The following is a 14,778-nucleotide window of genomic DNA, read 5'->3' on the forward strand; positions in this document are numbered from 1 at the left end:
CGAAGCAAAGGATGTCAGACCCTCAAGGTCAGATTGAGCAAAGGAAGGAAGCTGGAATAAATTCGTTTCCAGGACAACAATATCTAACATACATCTGGGCACATTTGGTAAATGACAACTTCGATTAGGAGAAAAACGCAGTTGAAAAAGGACAAAACCAAACCCACCACTCATAAATATAAAAGCATGTTTAGTATCAGAATAGCAAGTGACATTTTACAAAGCACTGTTGCTCTCTGACCTCATTGGACTGCAGCCCTACAAAGACGTGGTTTTATAGAGAAGTGGATTTAGAAGATATGAGCTTCCAGTGGTGAAGGCAGAACGTTTAATTTCCAAATAAAGGACATTTCCTATTTACCAAGTAACGCAGGCAGTGCGCACTAACTTGAGGCCAATGCGCAGGATTCAAAGGCCCACTACTGAAGGGTGAAGAGCCCCGCAGCCTGCTCCACTGCCCCAGCTTTGGTTGCCTGGAGGTCCAGGAACAGGATTTGTCAAACGGGCCCTGGTTGCAGGCTGAGCAAAAGGGGTGGGGTGGGGGTGGGAAGACCGAAGAGGTCATATTACTTGGACCAAGTCTCAAGCTTCTGTAAAATCCAAGACTCTCTTCCCCTTGAAGAGCATATGGACTGCCTACTCGCTGCTGCCAATCAGTGTTAAAAGTCACATCATCATCAAGTCTATGTTGTACTTCCCGACTGGGTTTTCAAATTGCCCATTTGGTAACAGGATTCCCTTTGAGATGCACAGCTTCAAACGACATCTAACTAGGTTTGGCTACCTCGGAATGGAACTTTTTCACTGAATTAAGAAACAGAGCGTGCGTTACACTGCCGCTGATACCTGGGCAGCAGCACCAAGCACACAGACTTTCAATATGCACTTGCTGATATGACTGGATTTTCGATGGTAACAAATGCAACCCCATTCACAACTCCCACTGTAACCAGTTGCAATCAAGCCGATCCGAACACATGGTGGCTCCAAGCATGGCAGGGGAGCACTGTGCTCCAAAGAGTATGTCGAAAGGCTGTTTCAAAAGGACTGTTTGGAAGTCGCACGCCAGGCCTTTCTTACAAGGGGCCTAAAATGTCAGTGCCATGGGGAAATGATTCATCTTTTGAGAATTGCGCAGGCAAAGGGTACAGTAGATACTTATTTCCCAATACCAAATCATTTGCATAACCATTTTAATTTTAAATGTTTCCAACAAAGAAAAGAGACTCAAATATCAATCATATCATACCAAAGTTTATTGATTACATCAAACAAAAAGTTCTGTAATGAAAAAGGCAAGTTGCATTCATAAAAGATGGCATTCACATTCATTATAGAAAGCAACGACGTGGATGTAAAAAATTGCGTAAGTGAAAAAATGTAATATCGCAGTTTCATTTTGCAAGCTGAAAAATGATTTTGTCAATACTTGCATAAAATTTGCACAATTATACATGGCATGTTATTAAAAAATTCCATCACTAAATTATTATGAACTTGGCAAATTTAGGCTTATGTTTATATTGTTGCTGGTGTATAGTGGTAGATATGAATTAATAGTTTCAGTTTATTAGGCAGCATCCTTAAACAGTGGACAATGGTTATGGAAATCTCAAGGACATCAGACTTCAAAATTACTCAAAGGAGAGGTGTATAATCCTGTTAGTACATTTTCTTCCTTTCTCTGTCAAACCCCTCCCCCCAAAAAAACCCAGGATGGCGAGATTACAGTGCTGGGAACACTGGAAGGCTTCAAGTTATCCCACCTGTTAACCTCATGCCAGCCATTTTTTGTTCATTAATAAAATATGTTTCTGCAAAAAAAGTCAGGTTCCTCTCCAGGACTGAGGCCATGTATTACACATCATTGCCATGCTGAGTCTGAGCTACAAGGCACTGTGTACCTGAAACATGACTCTTAATTGTCCTTAGTCCGTATGTCCCTTTCTTCCTGGCTATAAGGCAATTTACACACAGCTAATCGATTCCCACCACCCTGGGTAGTCTTGCAATCTTCCATCCATTTCCGCTACCCTGGGTGTTTTATCAATGTCCAATGGCTCTGAGAAATCCAGTCTCTCTATCATCTCTCTCACTTGTATTCACAGTCCCTTATAAAGGTTCTCACATAAAATAATAACACACAACAGCAATTAAAACAAATACAATAACACACATCAAAAGCTTTCCTGGGTCTGATTTTTTTTTTTAGCTCTTTGGAATAGACACAGAATAGAAAGACATTGTCTTTAGCAGATTACCTCAAATACAGGCTATGAGAATACAGCACGCGTAGGGTATAAGCTGTGAAGGACACCTACCAGAACACTCAAATATAATACTGACAGATGAGAAATGTAGTAAAAGGGGCAGGAATAGCTGGAATGGTTTCCAATGGAAATTGTTTCTAGAAGTTTTTAGAGAAATTCTATCTAAACATGAACACAAATGTTCATAAGAATCAAATGTGTCCTATGGAATATATATATATATATATATATATATATATATATATATATATATATATATTGGTACAGCTTGAATTGAATACTTCTCCAGACCAAGGTACAATATAAACACTAATAACACCACCATGCATGCCAGAAAGGCAAACAAAATTGAGAAGTGATATGAAAATGATTTTTAAATAATTAGACAAGTTCAATGCAGCAGTCAACTGTAGTCAGTTAGACCCCCCACCCCCCCAAAAATCACGAGTTTCATTTTAACATTGAAGAAAGACATTTCACATTTATTCTGTTTGACGCAAATGCACTGGGAGGCACAAACCTCCTGTTATAAGAGCCCACACAAGGACTGTAGCAAGGTGAAGCTCCAGGTTTAGACTCCAGCGGCTGGGCTGTGGGTCCTGTTACGTTGGATCCCCTTTTCCTGACTGGGCAAATTAAAAATCCATAGCCTGCATGGGTCCACGAAGGCAGCCTCTTTCAAATGGAAACTGCAGTGGTTTAAAAGAGGTTACCCTTCCTTTCCTCTCACCATAGAATTATCAGGGACGTGGGCACATCATGGCTGCTATTTTTGTGTTTTAACTGTGGTTTTCTACACCTGACCTCAGATCATGGCAAAATGGTTAAGAAGGTAAAAATGATTCCTCTCCTATTTTGAGGGTGATTAAGTAATCAGAAATGTTTCAGGCATCATATTTGCTAGTCTCAAACCCACAAGTGGGGTTTAATGCACAAGAACGAAAACTAGATCTTTTTTTCCCGTTCCCAGACAAATTCCTGGGGGTGGGAGTAACATTATTTCCAGGTAGGTGTCAAGATCACTTTTTTTGGCCAGGATATTCCACCAGGAGGCAATTGGCATGAAGGTGAACAGAAAGGAGTAATTATTCCATTGGATACATTGACCCCATTCAGTCCTCTTGTATTTTCAAGTATTCCTTTCATAAATTTGACAAAACAAAACAAAACAAAACAAAAAAACCCAGTTTATCATTCAGCAGGAAAAAGAAGTGTGATCCAAATGGCCTATTTCTTTCACCAGGCAAGGGAAAAAAAGTAGTATTAGCAAAATCTATTCATTCCCATTGCATGACTTCTACATTAGACTATTGTATTTAAATCCATTCACGAAGTTAATGGGTTAAAAGAGCACCCATTTGGTGGTTATATTATTCTATCTATAGCCAGAATTCGAAGAATGCTGGCTTTCAACTTCCATAGAGTTTTGAACTTAGAGCTTTGGCCATAACAACTGCTTACAATAACTGTAAATGTTTGAGAGTGTCATTTGGTATTTCAATGGAGTCTTCAGAAACCCTACACCCGCGAGTGTGGTTTAGTGTGTTGCATATCACGTATCCTGAGATGGTAACTTTTTGTGGTTGCTTCTTCCTGCTTTCCTCTTTTAGCTGTAACCACTGTCAATATGCTTGTAGGACAATAACATAGGCAGCTCTAGATTCGGATTCTGCAAATTGTAAAACATACACAGTTAAAAAGTTCATCTCAATCATAACGTGAAACCATCTGTTTAGCATTTCCCCAAATCAATCAAGTAGTAAATTTTGCTATGAGTAAAGCAATTGTCTTAGCATTAAAGTGTCAAGTTTTATTCACATGCACGGGAGAAAAGAAAGTGACACAGGAACCAGATCTGCGTCCTGGACTTATCAGGGGACTGGACTCAGACTTGCTGTTTGCTCCTAGGCTGCTCCAGGGTGCTCATCACTGTCACTAGGACCCCTTTCTCTAAGTGGGGAGGCTCTGAAAACAGGGTCCCTGTTTTCCACTTCCTAGGAGTACCTGGCCCAAAGGCACAGGAAATGTTAAACAGATGAATGGGGTGGACATGCGAGTAGAGTGGGGTCAACTTGGAAAGATCATTGTCAAAACATTTTGCCTTTACTGAAAGAAGCCATGCCCCCCTCCCTCCAAATAATAACCTGTTGCCTCTGCGTTGATGGTGGGCTCATGTATTACAGAGTAGAATTCTGCTCCAGAAGGCTTTCAATGGCAATGAACTTTTCGAAGTAGATCACCAGGCCTTTCTTCTCAGGCTCCCCTGAGTGGATTTGAACCACCCACCAATTAGTAGCCATGGACTTTTGCATAGTGAATCTGTAGATTCTCCATCTTTTAAGCACTGTCAAATGTTGTGGTGGAGATGGGATGAGACAGGGCAAGTCGGTGGTGTGTAAAGCTGGTACCTCAAGAACGGGATCACTTCCGTAATCCCAGGTCAAAGGAGGGAGCCTGAGTTGGATTCTCTACATTAAAGCCCAAGATCTTTGACCCTGAGTGGTGCAGAGCTGGGGGTCCTTCCTATTCTGGTTCATTTCCTCCTCATGGTCAGACTGCGAGGCTGCAATATCACGGACTCCTTTGACCGTTCCAAGAAGCCCTGCTACCTCTCCAGTGCAGGATTGCAGTGCCTGACCAGAATGAAGCTGCTGCGCAAGCTACACACTCACAGGTGAAACTAATGGCCAGAGCTTTTCCTTGGAAGAGAAATGATGCCCCGAAAAAAGAAAAAAAAAAAGAAAAAAAATCTATTCCCGGATGAAATAACTATATTAAACCAAAAATCAAAACAACTGCTTTCTTTAAAACAAAACCACCCCCACACAACCCCTCAATTCTAAGCTACACATTGTAGGAGTTAGACCCTGGAGAGGCCAAAAGCAATAGCAGTGTCTGCAATCCAGCCCTGTCTCCACACTAAAACAAGCCATTCAGGGGGATACCAAAGGAAGCAGATACAGCACCGCCCAAAGCACCTCCAACTGAAGGCAGGGCCATCTGGGACTTGAAGGTCAAAGCCTGTGGAGGCTCCAAGGAAGCAGAGTCCTCCCACTTGGGAAAAGATACAGAGGAGGCCCTCCAAGTGGAAGACAAGGTGCTGCCAAGGTAAAGTGAGCTTGCACCCAAATCAAGGGTAGAAGAATTGCCGGAATTAGAGAAATATCAACTAAGTCAAGCCTTTGTTCTAGTTGTGTGTGTGTGTGTGTGTGTGTGTGTGTTGGGGGGGACGACGACAGAGGAATCAATTGAGTTAAGGCATTTATTCCTGTGTGGGTGAGCGTGTGTGTGTGTGTTTTGACAAAACAAACAAAGGGGCCTGTGGGCAGATGTGCCTGTGGTCGTTTTGATGTGAACGGATCTGTAAATAGTTTGGTAAGGGTAAGAAAGACGGCCTTGCCTTCAGCTGATGGAGTTGTTTCCAACCTGCCTGTCAAATAGAGCGCATTCCTGAGTTATTCTAAAGGCCTGGGACACGATCTGTATTCATAGCTTCCTCCCAGAGCAAAATTTTGGGCATTAAGATCCATTAATATGCATTAAATTCATATACTTGTTATTGGAAAACGTAATAAATGGAAGTAATGTTTATAATTTAGCCTAGCATCCCCCTGAATGGCTAAGAAAGTTTTTAACCTCTAAAAGTTGAAACGTTGAGCTTAAATAAAACTTGACACATTTAAAGAAAATAAAAGTTATGATTGTGCTTATTATTATATATTGAGAAACTGGACATTTACAAAGACATTAATTATATACCTGGAAACACACAGACACACCACATGGAGGTACAAACACATTGGATTATTTCCACATTAATTCCCCAAATAAACATGCAATACTAAACTGACTTTATTTTATACAGATGCAATTTTGGAATATTTATTTTCTGTTTTCCAAAGAGCCTTTCAAAATCCGAATAGGTGTCTCCAGATCTGTTTCAAGCAATAGCCCCACTGTGGCAAGTGGCCCCTTAAAATTCAATACATCGGAGCCCTGCCCCATTCACCTCTGCAAACACCGCAGAGCTGAGCAAATTGAAAATACCTATCCCCCCCGATATTCCAAGCAATGCATCTTTATATTTTTGCAAAGAATAGTATAAAGTTCACCACACCAACAGCAGAGAAAATTTTGAGAATAAGATTTTTTGATTTTTTTCTTTATAATGCTGTTAATCTGTTTCTTTAAAGCCAGCCCACTTGTTTAGCACTAGGTACCTGTTACAACATATTAGATTCGTCTGAGAATGTTCTTAAAAGAAGAGGTCTGACTGAAGGTCTGGCGGATAATGAGTCAGATGCCTTTTTACAGCTCAGATTTCTCTGTAACAGTGAGGTAAAGACACTTAAAGCACTGGAAGACTGGTTAACCTACCTGCTTATTTAAAAAAAGGTCACAGCAAAAAAGCATTTCCTGCAGGCGCTACTCTTCTGGCCCAAACTACAATCGATTGGTTACGCCACAGCAAACGTAGAACATTCAAATGCATACATTCAAAGGCCTCCAAAAGTCTCCGGCTCCAATCAAACTGTTTTCATGGTGGAAGGCTACAGACGTTAGATGTGGCAAACTTGGGAGTTTTGAAATGGCACTGGTAAGTTATGTGGTACAGATGAGTCAATGTGGTTTGAGTAGGGAACCTTACCATCCTTTTGGTGAACACCTCTGAGATTGTGCTGGTGCCGCGAGTGTACTGAACCAAGAACAATCTGTGCAAAACACTCCTGTCTTGGTGAAGGGACCGGCCTCATGCCATGGCTGTTACAACACGCCATGGACCGAGGAGACCACAGACTCACAGCGGAAGCTTTTGCACATGACTTCCTTTCCAGTGCGCCAATTTGAGAGGGTGAACCAATGGTTAAAGGAAAATGACAAAATACTCTAAGTGTCAATAGAAGACAATAAAAATGAGCCTAGAAGTCATATTTCATAAAGAATCAGAAAATGGTGTCAAGCAAATGAGAATGCAAACAAGTTGGTACATTAAGAAAGAAAATCACCTTATTCACTCCAAGAGAAACTGTGATTGCTGGAAGTTTGAGAAAGCATGAAGATAGTAGATGTTCCTGAGGAAGGGAGGCGTTTCGTTACCTTGTTCACAATTGCACAAAAGGTGGAAAATTGCAGTAGAAAAACGAGAAATGCAGAAACACAACACCAACATAAAAAAACAAAAAAACAAAAGTAAATATACTCTCAAATGTAAGACATTTAAAAAGAAACCTTGAGAATTTAAAGTAGAAATGACATGTTAGTTTTGAAGACGTCACTTTTGAAAGAAAAGGTAGAGTTAGTTAGGAATAGTCTATTATATGTGCATATCAATTTAAATTCTTTTCCTAACAGGGAAAACGGACTGCTTCCGAATTAAAAGAAATTGTGACTGTTTCTCATGATTATAAAACTTATCTGCAATCATGAATTTACTAATCTGCATTTGTTTAAAAAACCCATTGGTCCAGAGTCCATCACCAGTTGCTTCATTCTGAAGTAGCTGTCTGCATATGCAGTTGCACATATCCCACAGGAAGGGACTGGCTGTGCTTGGTCAGCTACAGGTTAAAGTGTCAATCAAAGCTAACATGATGGAAAAGCCTGTGGTGAAGTTACACTGAAGTTCCAGTTACCTCTGGACCAATGCTTATCTTCCTTTCTCCTAACACAATTTGATTGGGCTCCCCAAGTTTTTCCTTCAGGAGTCTTAAAAAAATGAAGAGCTGCTAAGTTTTTCTTTTAAAACACTTAAAAAATCAGATTTGATGATTTAATAGTTACTTCAATAGTTAATACCTAAAAGCTTATTTGCTTCCTTCTTATCCTGTGCCTAAAACTAGAAGCTATTTTATCTTACATACTTGACTTCGGCATTGCCCAAAGCCAAACAGAATAGGTTTTAAAAAACATAAAACAAGTTAAAGTATCCAGCAGAGTCTACAAATACACTTCGAAAAGGAAATGCTTTGCTTTTACTTATGCATGTTTTACGTATCTACATTTTTATTTCCAGTTCATATGCTACCTTAAAGAAAGCTGGTGACACAATGGCAACAGGCAAATTATTGAGAAGTAAAGCTGGAGAATTTCATAGCTAGTTTCTAAGAAAGAAATTTAAAATTACTTCTTTCTTCTAGTTTGTGGGCAAAAAGCTTGTAACAAGAACCTGATACCAAGTCCCCCACCCGGTTGTCCTAGTGTACAAGGCTATCTGTAAAAACTTGCAGCTGTAAAGCACAGTTTGTTGTGCTCAAACACTTGTATCCAATGTTCTGAGATAAAAGTAGGTCTATGAGGCAAAAATGCTCTGGGTTAGTAGGTCAGGTGTGAAGACTACTTTATAAAGGAAAAACAGAAAAGTGCAGAAGGCAGGAGAAAGCATGGAAGGAGACTCTAGAGTGAGAAGAATCAGCACTACCAACAATTGCTGGGCTGCTGGGGAGACGGAGAGATGGCAGGATGATGAGCCACAACAGCATGAATGTCCACATGCCTCTGCGGTCTCCTGGAGCGCTGACAGCAGGCGGCCCAAGTTGCAGCCTGTCAATAGGCCAATGAATAGAGGCCCATGCCAACAGCCATGCCAATAGGATTGGACTTTTTTTTTTTTTAATCAATCAGGTTTACAGAACCAAGACTGTTCAGGACACTGTAAGAATCACAATCAAAAATCATCATTATCAACCATTAGAATGATAAACTGTGTTTAAAAAAAATTCACTGTTTTCGTTGGGAATTTTGCTTGGATGGCCAACAGTCTTCCTCTCTCTTTTGGCACACTTAAAGCAGTCAGTCCCTATGCACAGGTTCCCACCTGGCTCCCTATCTCATGTGGCTGGGGCCACTCTGGTTATAGTGATCTCCAGTTAGGCAGGCTTCACTTGACTGTGGCATTTCACACAAAATCACTTTATATAAGGTCTCGGAGAAAAACACCCCCAGTGGACGGGTGAAGTGGTCCATACCTAGCCAAGTGTCACTATTGCATTAAAGGGGCCTGCATTTGGGAAAGCTGCCTTTCAAGTGCTGTCCTCCGGGCCCACTATGACCATGCTTTGTGAAAGTGCCAACCGCCCCCTGCCGGCAGCTTGGCTATAGGTAAGCTCTATGATCCTACGCAATGGGAGCCTAGCACGAAAATCAACTTCACTGCAGAAAATACAGCTAAGGAGTACATGACTTACCTACAAGCCTTGAGTTCTGTGACTGAGGGAACCTCTTTCTGAAGTTAGCCATGCTATCCTTGGGTCTACTGTTTGGCTTTATCCCTGCTTATAGAAAAGGGTTCCATAGGAATCACCTTTCCAATGTGCCCAGAGTAAAAAGCGCTCCTTATGAGCAGGGCCCATGTCTGTTTCAGCCCTCAAGAACCAAACCCCAGTACAAAAGCTCTGGGCTTCCTGGATGGTGGCAACCCAGGAGGCTTTGCTGCTTACTGAAAGGTTGAAGGTTAGAGTCTACCCAGAGACACCTTAGAAATCCTTCCGGAGCAGTTTTAGTTTGACATACCCGGGGGGGTTACCATGAGCTGGAATGAGCTCAGGGGCAATTGGATTAATACAGGAACTCATAGTAGACCCGCATACATTGTGCACTAAATGGAGTGGGAATCCACCGTCTATAATAGCTAAAGGCTACAACTCCATTCCCTTCTCAAAGCAGCCGGGACAGTGCTGTGGCCTATCTACAACTGCATCGCTGGCTGTATGTAGACAGGTTCCAAAAGCTGAAGTCAAGTAGCTACGTGTAGTTAGGAACCTACACTGTCCCCCATTAGGGAGCCTACCAACTATGAGGTGGGGCAGATCCAGTGAGACCAATGCCTTAGCAAATGATACTGAACAGTTCAGGAAGTCACCCAGGATGTGAGGCTGTTGGTCATTAAGCATCAAGGCAAGTACATTTGGGAAAAGTAAGAAACTCTTGGAGCTTTGGTGCCATAGAGGCTTACACACTGGGCTGCTAACACAAGGTCAGCAGTTCGAAACTAGTAGTTGCTCCTCTGGAAAAAGATGAGGCTTTCTGCTGTCATAAAGATTTACAGTCTTGGAAATCCCAAGGGCAATGCTGTCCTAAAGGTAAGAATCGGCCCCACTGCCGTAAATTTGGTTTTTAGAAGATACTCCTTTTCCTTTTTCTCTTGGATGTGGCCAAATAAGGTCTTAGATGAGGGGACCTTCAAAGAAGACATGTGGAAATTCCATTATTTGTTCATTCCATTTTTCCACCAGTGTTTTGAAACCCCCCTCATGTAACACAGTCAACAACACAAGAGCCATGGCTGCTGTGTTTCATGTGACCTTTAAGCATTAGCAGGACCTACAATGCCTTTGCATTTTCTCACAGTGGTGGTGGGAGGGCAAAGGAGGCAGAGTGGTTGAGTGCCTGCAATGTTTTCTCTCTCATCTCTAACTCTCAGAATCCCACAGCATCTGAAAAAACCATTTGGCCTTTCAGACATCGGATGTAAAGAGAGATGTTCATCAGTAGGCGGTCCAGTAAACGTTTATGGTTTCCATGGCGGAAGGAGTCAGTGAATGAATGATTCAATGAATGATGGTGACCATGAAAAAGTCTCCTAGTGTTCTGGCACGTCAGCATGCCAAGCTGCAGCCCAGACACTGCAATTCCTCCGACCACAGACATCACCCACAGTACATAAACATCACGCTGAACCTCTGGCACAATTTGCCGCAGCTAACTAGAATGAGCTGCCACTCTGGAACGCCATGCTTTCACTGGCAGCTCATGGTTGTTTGCATGGAGGGGGACGATGTTTGGAGGGTTCCTCTGTGGTTGCCATGTAGCATCCTCCCACACAAAAGACGCCTCCAGCCAGTGTCTATGTTTTGAAAACAATGTCATGCTTGGGGGTTCAGAATTATCAAATTTTTGTTATCATCTTCAGAGCATCAAGCAGAGTATGACCCATCAGAGTAATATGAGCTCTATTACCCTCAAATAAGAAAAACTCCCAATTAAGAATGGGAGAGAAACTAGGAGAACTTCCCATAGCCCAATGAGTATACAAAAGCACCAGCTAGTTCTCCACCTACCTTGGCTGTTTTTATTCAAATTGCTACTTGAGTTATTGTGCGGGGGAACCTGTCCAATCAGATTGGATTTCTTCATTCCACTGTTAATAAGGTCGACTCAGGCAATTCAATGCCAACCTGAGATTAAAGGCTGGCCAAGCTGGAGGGAGGTTAAAGTGAGGTTTACCAGAAGGATTTAGGCCAAGACTAAGGCTAGGTTTTGTTTGTTTGTTTTTGATAGCCAGGTGAGGGATGTTTTGTCCTGTTCCATTCGCAGAAGGCATGCAGGAGGCAAGGCAGTCTGAACAATTCCAAAGCTCTTAGTATTCAAGCGTTAGCTGCTGACAATTCTATTGCTTTTGACTGGGACTGAAAAGTGTAAGGTAAAGATCTTTACACATCCAACCATTGAAGCTTTCCCATTATACTCATTCTACATTTGCATGACTGCAGGGCGTCATTCATGGGCTTCTAACACTTCAAAATGGAAACAAAACAAAACACTGCCAACAAAGCCAGACAACCCAGTTTGGTGACTAACTTGGTCCATACAATGCACCATAAAGTGGTAAACAGAGCTCAAATGATTTGTGAAAAATGGTGCCTAGGAAGGACACAGGATCTAGCCAGTATGACTATGACAGAAGCAGGGTTTTGTCTTGCAAAAGGAGCTGGTTCAGGTGGGAATAGATTTCATGGGCTTGGGTCAAACTCTGCCAGATGCTTTTATTTCCCAGGTTAATCTACCACTTTCCCTTTAAAGGCTTTTTAGAAATGTTAGAGCCTATCGGAGAAGGCAGGGCTGCGGGAGGAGAGTAACTTCTCACAGCCACAAAAAATTTATGGTTTAAGCAGCAAAACAAAAACTGGGCACATAAAAAGAATCCCAATTACTATTTATTTTTTTAAAAACAAGTATGTTCAGGAGGCATCCAGGAACTCTCTGGTTCAAATCATATTGCTGGACACTCAGGGCTAGAAGCAACACAGAGATTAAGCAGCACTATAATTAAAGGAGGAAAGACTTTTGAATGAAATTGGGATTATCAACTGAGAGGGGTGGGGTGGTGGAGTTGCAAACTACCCTCAAGGAAATTTCTGAGGTTAAAGCGGAGATGTTGGTGTGGAAATTCCTGGTGTGAAAATTCTAGGTTAAATTAAAAATAAAATGAAAACGATTTTTTCTTTGAAATTTCCATATGGAGCATAAGAGATACTTCATACGGATCACTAATGGTCACACAGAACACTGTTACAGAATCTACTTACCACCTGCATTGGATAACGAAGTTTTTACTATACTTTTTATGCAGAAGTGGAAATTAAGTGGTGAACCTGCAAGGAGGGGGTTAATATTCTGTAACTGACACAGTTCTGAAGATAAAGCTCTCAGTTCACGGCAGATATCGAAGCCCCTTCAAAAATTCAAATGATGCTATAAACTCTGTTCTTACCTTGGCACTTCTTCTTCTTACATTCCTTAACACTATCAGGAGAATCTCAGGGAAAAGGCTGATAAATATTAGAAAAACTATGGCCAACCACGTGGACACAGAAGACAGCATTTGAGCAAATACAAAGTACATTCTCTGCTGCTTGAGAAAAGGCCTGGAGTGTAAAGAAAATAGATAATAGAAAAGTAATCAGTTTCCATCATATGAAACAAAAATGTAATTGAAACTGTCCATTGTATTTAACCAGAATCTTGATTATGTGCATTAATAAAAATAATTTTCTCTAGATCGTCCCCAAATGTAGTAGACAAATTTCATTTACCAAATGTTTGGAAAGAAAAGGAATGCTAATCAAAGGGAAACCAAAAGATCATAAACTGCATTTGACTAGAAACCAATCAGGCAATCAACTCTAGAGCCACTAACTGGAGATTGTTTATTTGCATCAGAAAGTGCTCAGCCTCAAAGAGAGTCAAGAGAAATGATGGTTAATTTTGATGCTAATAAGCATTTTACTTTCCCAGCTGTTTTATTAATATGAGGATGGTTTTGTGCTCTATATTAAGAAACTTCACACACATTTTAATGCCTCTCCCAAATGTATGTAAATATAGAAATAACTGTAGAGTTTATCTTCTCTCACATGGTAGGAATTGCGCATTCCCATCCACAAATATATATTGGGTTCTTGCATGTGCAGAATATTGGTAATTGGACATTAAGCCTTGTCTCCCCCAAATCCAGGAGGACGTTTCCTTCACATGTCACATCTCCTTCCATGTCATCCATTGAAGGGTATTGAGAAACTCAGCCAACGTTCCTGGCTAACATCTAAGGTGGCCCAAGTGGAAGTGGTTAGTAGAGGGACAGATGCACCTCAGACCTCACAGAGACCACAGATTGGCTTCGCCTAGGACACAGGCCTCACCTGTGTTCACTGATGATGAACTGGCTTTTCAGTCATCAATTAATGTTCACTGGACACAGAGGCCTGGGTGAAAAAAGACTTCTGCAGAATCTTAGCGTCAGACTAGCTCTTAAAATACCCTAATTTTTTACGCAGTTAACTGAACCATAAAAAGGGTCCAGTAGAAATGTGACAGCTAGTTCCAAAGTCTTATGGTACCCACAATACTCTTTGATTTGATTAGTGTCCACCCCTCTCTCTCACTCTGTGTGTGTGTGTGTATATGTGCGTGCGCATGCACGGATAGGGTTTTTTTTCCTAAATGACATTTATGGAACATTTCAGGGGAACAGTAAACGACACCAGTTATTGTTCCTGGGTTCAGTTTTGTACTCAGAAATCACCACTCTCAATTGCCCAACCGAGAAGTTGTTGCTGGGTATAACATGCCCCGGTGAACAAGCATGCAGCTGAAGTTTCCCATCTTTTCTAGTCACATTTGGCTGGTTGCTTTGTAATAATCAAGTTCATATTCAATAATAGCTCAATTCAGTTGACTCTACACAAGGACAGAAATGAAGGCAACAAAATCTAAAAGGCTGACTTATGACCAATGTTTTCCTTTTTAATAAAAGCAGCTATGGCCCTCAGGCAGGGCAATCTGAATCACTTATAGGCTTTGCTTTACTCAGTAAGAGCCTGTACAAAGTGCAGGGGCAGTGAGCTATTGAATGTGGCTCTTACAGCCCAAATCTCCAACTTCCACCAAAAGATCTATCCCTGCTGTGGGTCTGGTTCGGTGGGGAGAAGATACTGATAGGATTCACCTGTGAATTTTGAACAGGATTACCTGAACTCTCTGAGAAGCAGGTGAGAGCTCATTACCAGCAAGAGCCCAGAGTGGAGTGTGTCCTCTGGACCCAAGATCACTGTGCGGTGAACCTCCTGGATCCAGGTGGCAGCTATTCCATCAGAGGAGCAGCAGGAGCACCAGGGACCAGCGCATGGCATGGAGTGACGGACTTCCCCACTCGTGAAGCAAGTAGAGCTGGGTGCTATTGTGCAGGAGACTTGCTTCTGGAGGGGGGGGGACTCTGGGCACTGGATTGGGG

General features: G+C 41.7%; 1 protein-coding gene across 2 annotated transcripts in view; it reads right to left on the bottom strand.

Annotated features, from left to right (window-relative positions):
• Nucleotides 1-1,286: 1,286 nt before the first annotated feature.
• The window catches only part of ATP11C (ATPase phospholipid transporting 11C (ATP11C blood group)), a 202,989-nt gene continuing 189,497 nt past the window's right edge, over nucleotides 1,287-14,778 (bottom strand). Inside the window, exons 28-30 of one of the 2 annotated variants that reach the window (XM_075538543.1) lie at nucleotides 12,760-12,913; nucleotides 6,491-6,595; nucleotides 1,287-3,939 (exon numbers count right to left, since the gene is read on the bottom strand). In XM_075538543.1, coding sequence (XP_075394658.1) covers nucleotides 6,494-6,595; nucleotides 12,760-12,913 — 256 coding nt within the window. In that variant the 3' untranslated portion in view covers nucleotides 1,287-3,939; nucleotides 6,491-6,493. The remainder of the gene's footprint in view (nucleotides 3,940-6,490; nucleotides 6,596-12,759; nucleotides 12,914-14,778) is intronic. The other variant, XM_075538544.1, reaches the window with a different exon arrangement.

Source organism: Tenrec ecaudatus, chromosome X (genome assembly GCF_050624435.1).
Source record: "Tenrec ecaudatus isolate mTenEca1 chromosome X, mTenEca1.hap1, whole genome shotgun sequence".
NCBI lineage: Eukaryota > Metazoa > Chordata > Mammalia > Afrosoricida > Tenrecidae > Tenrec > Tenrec ecaudatus.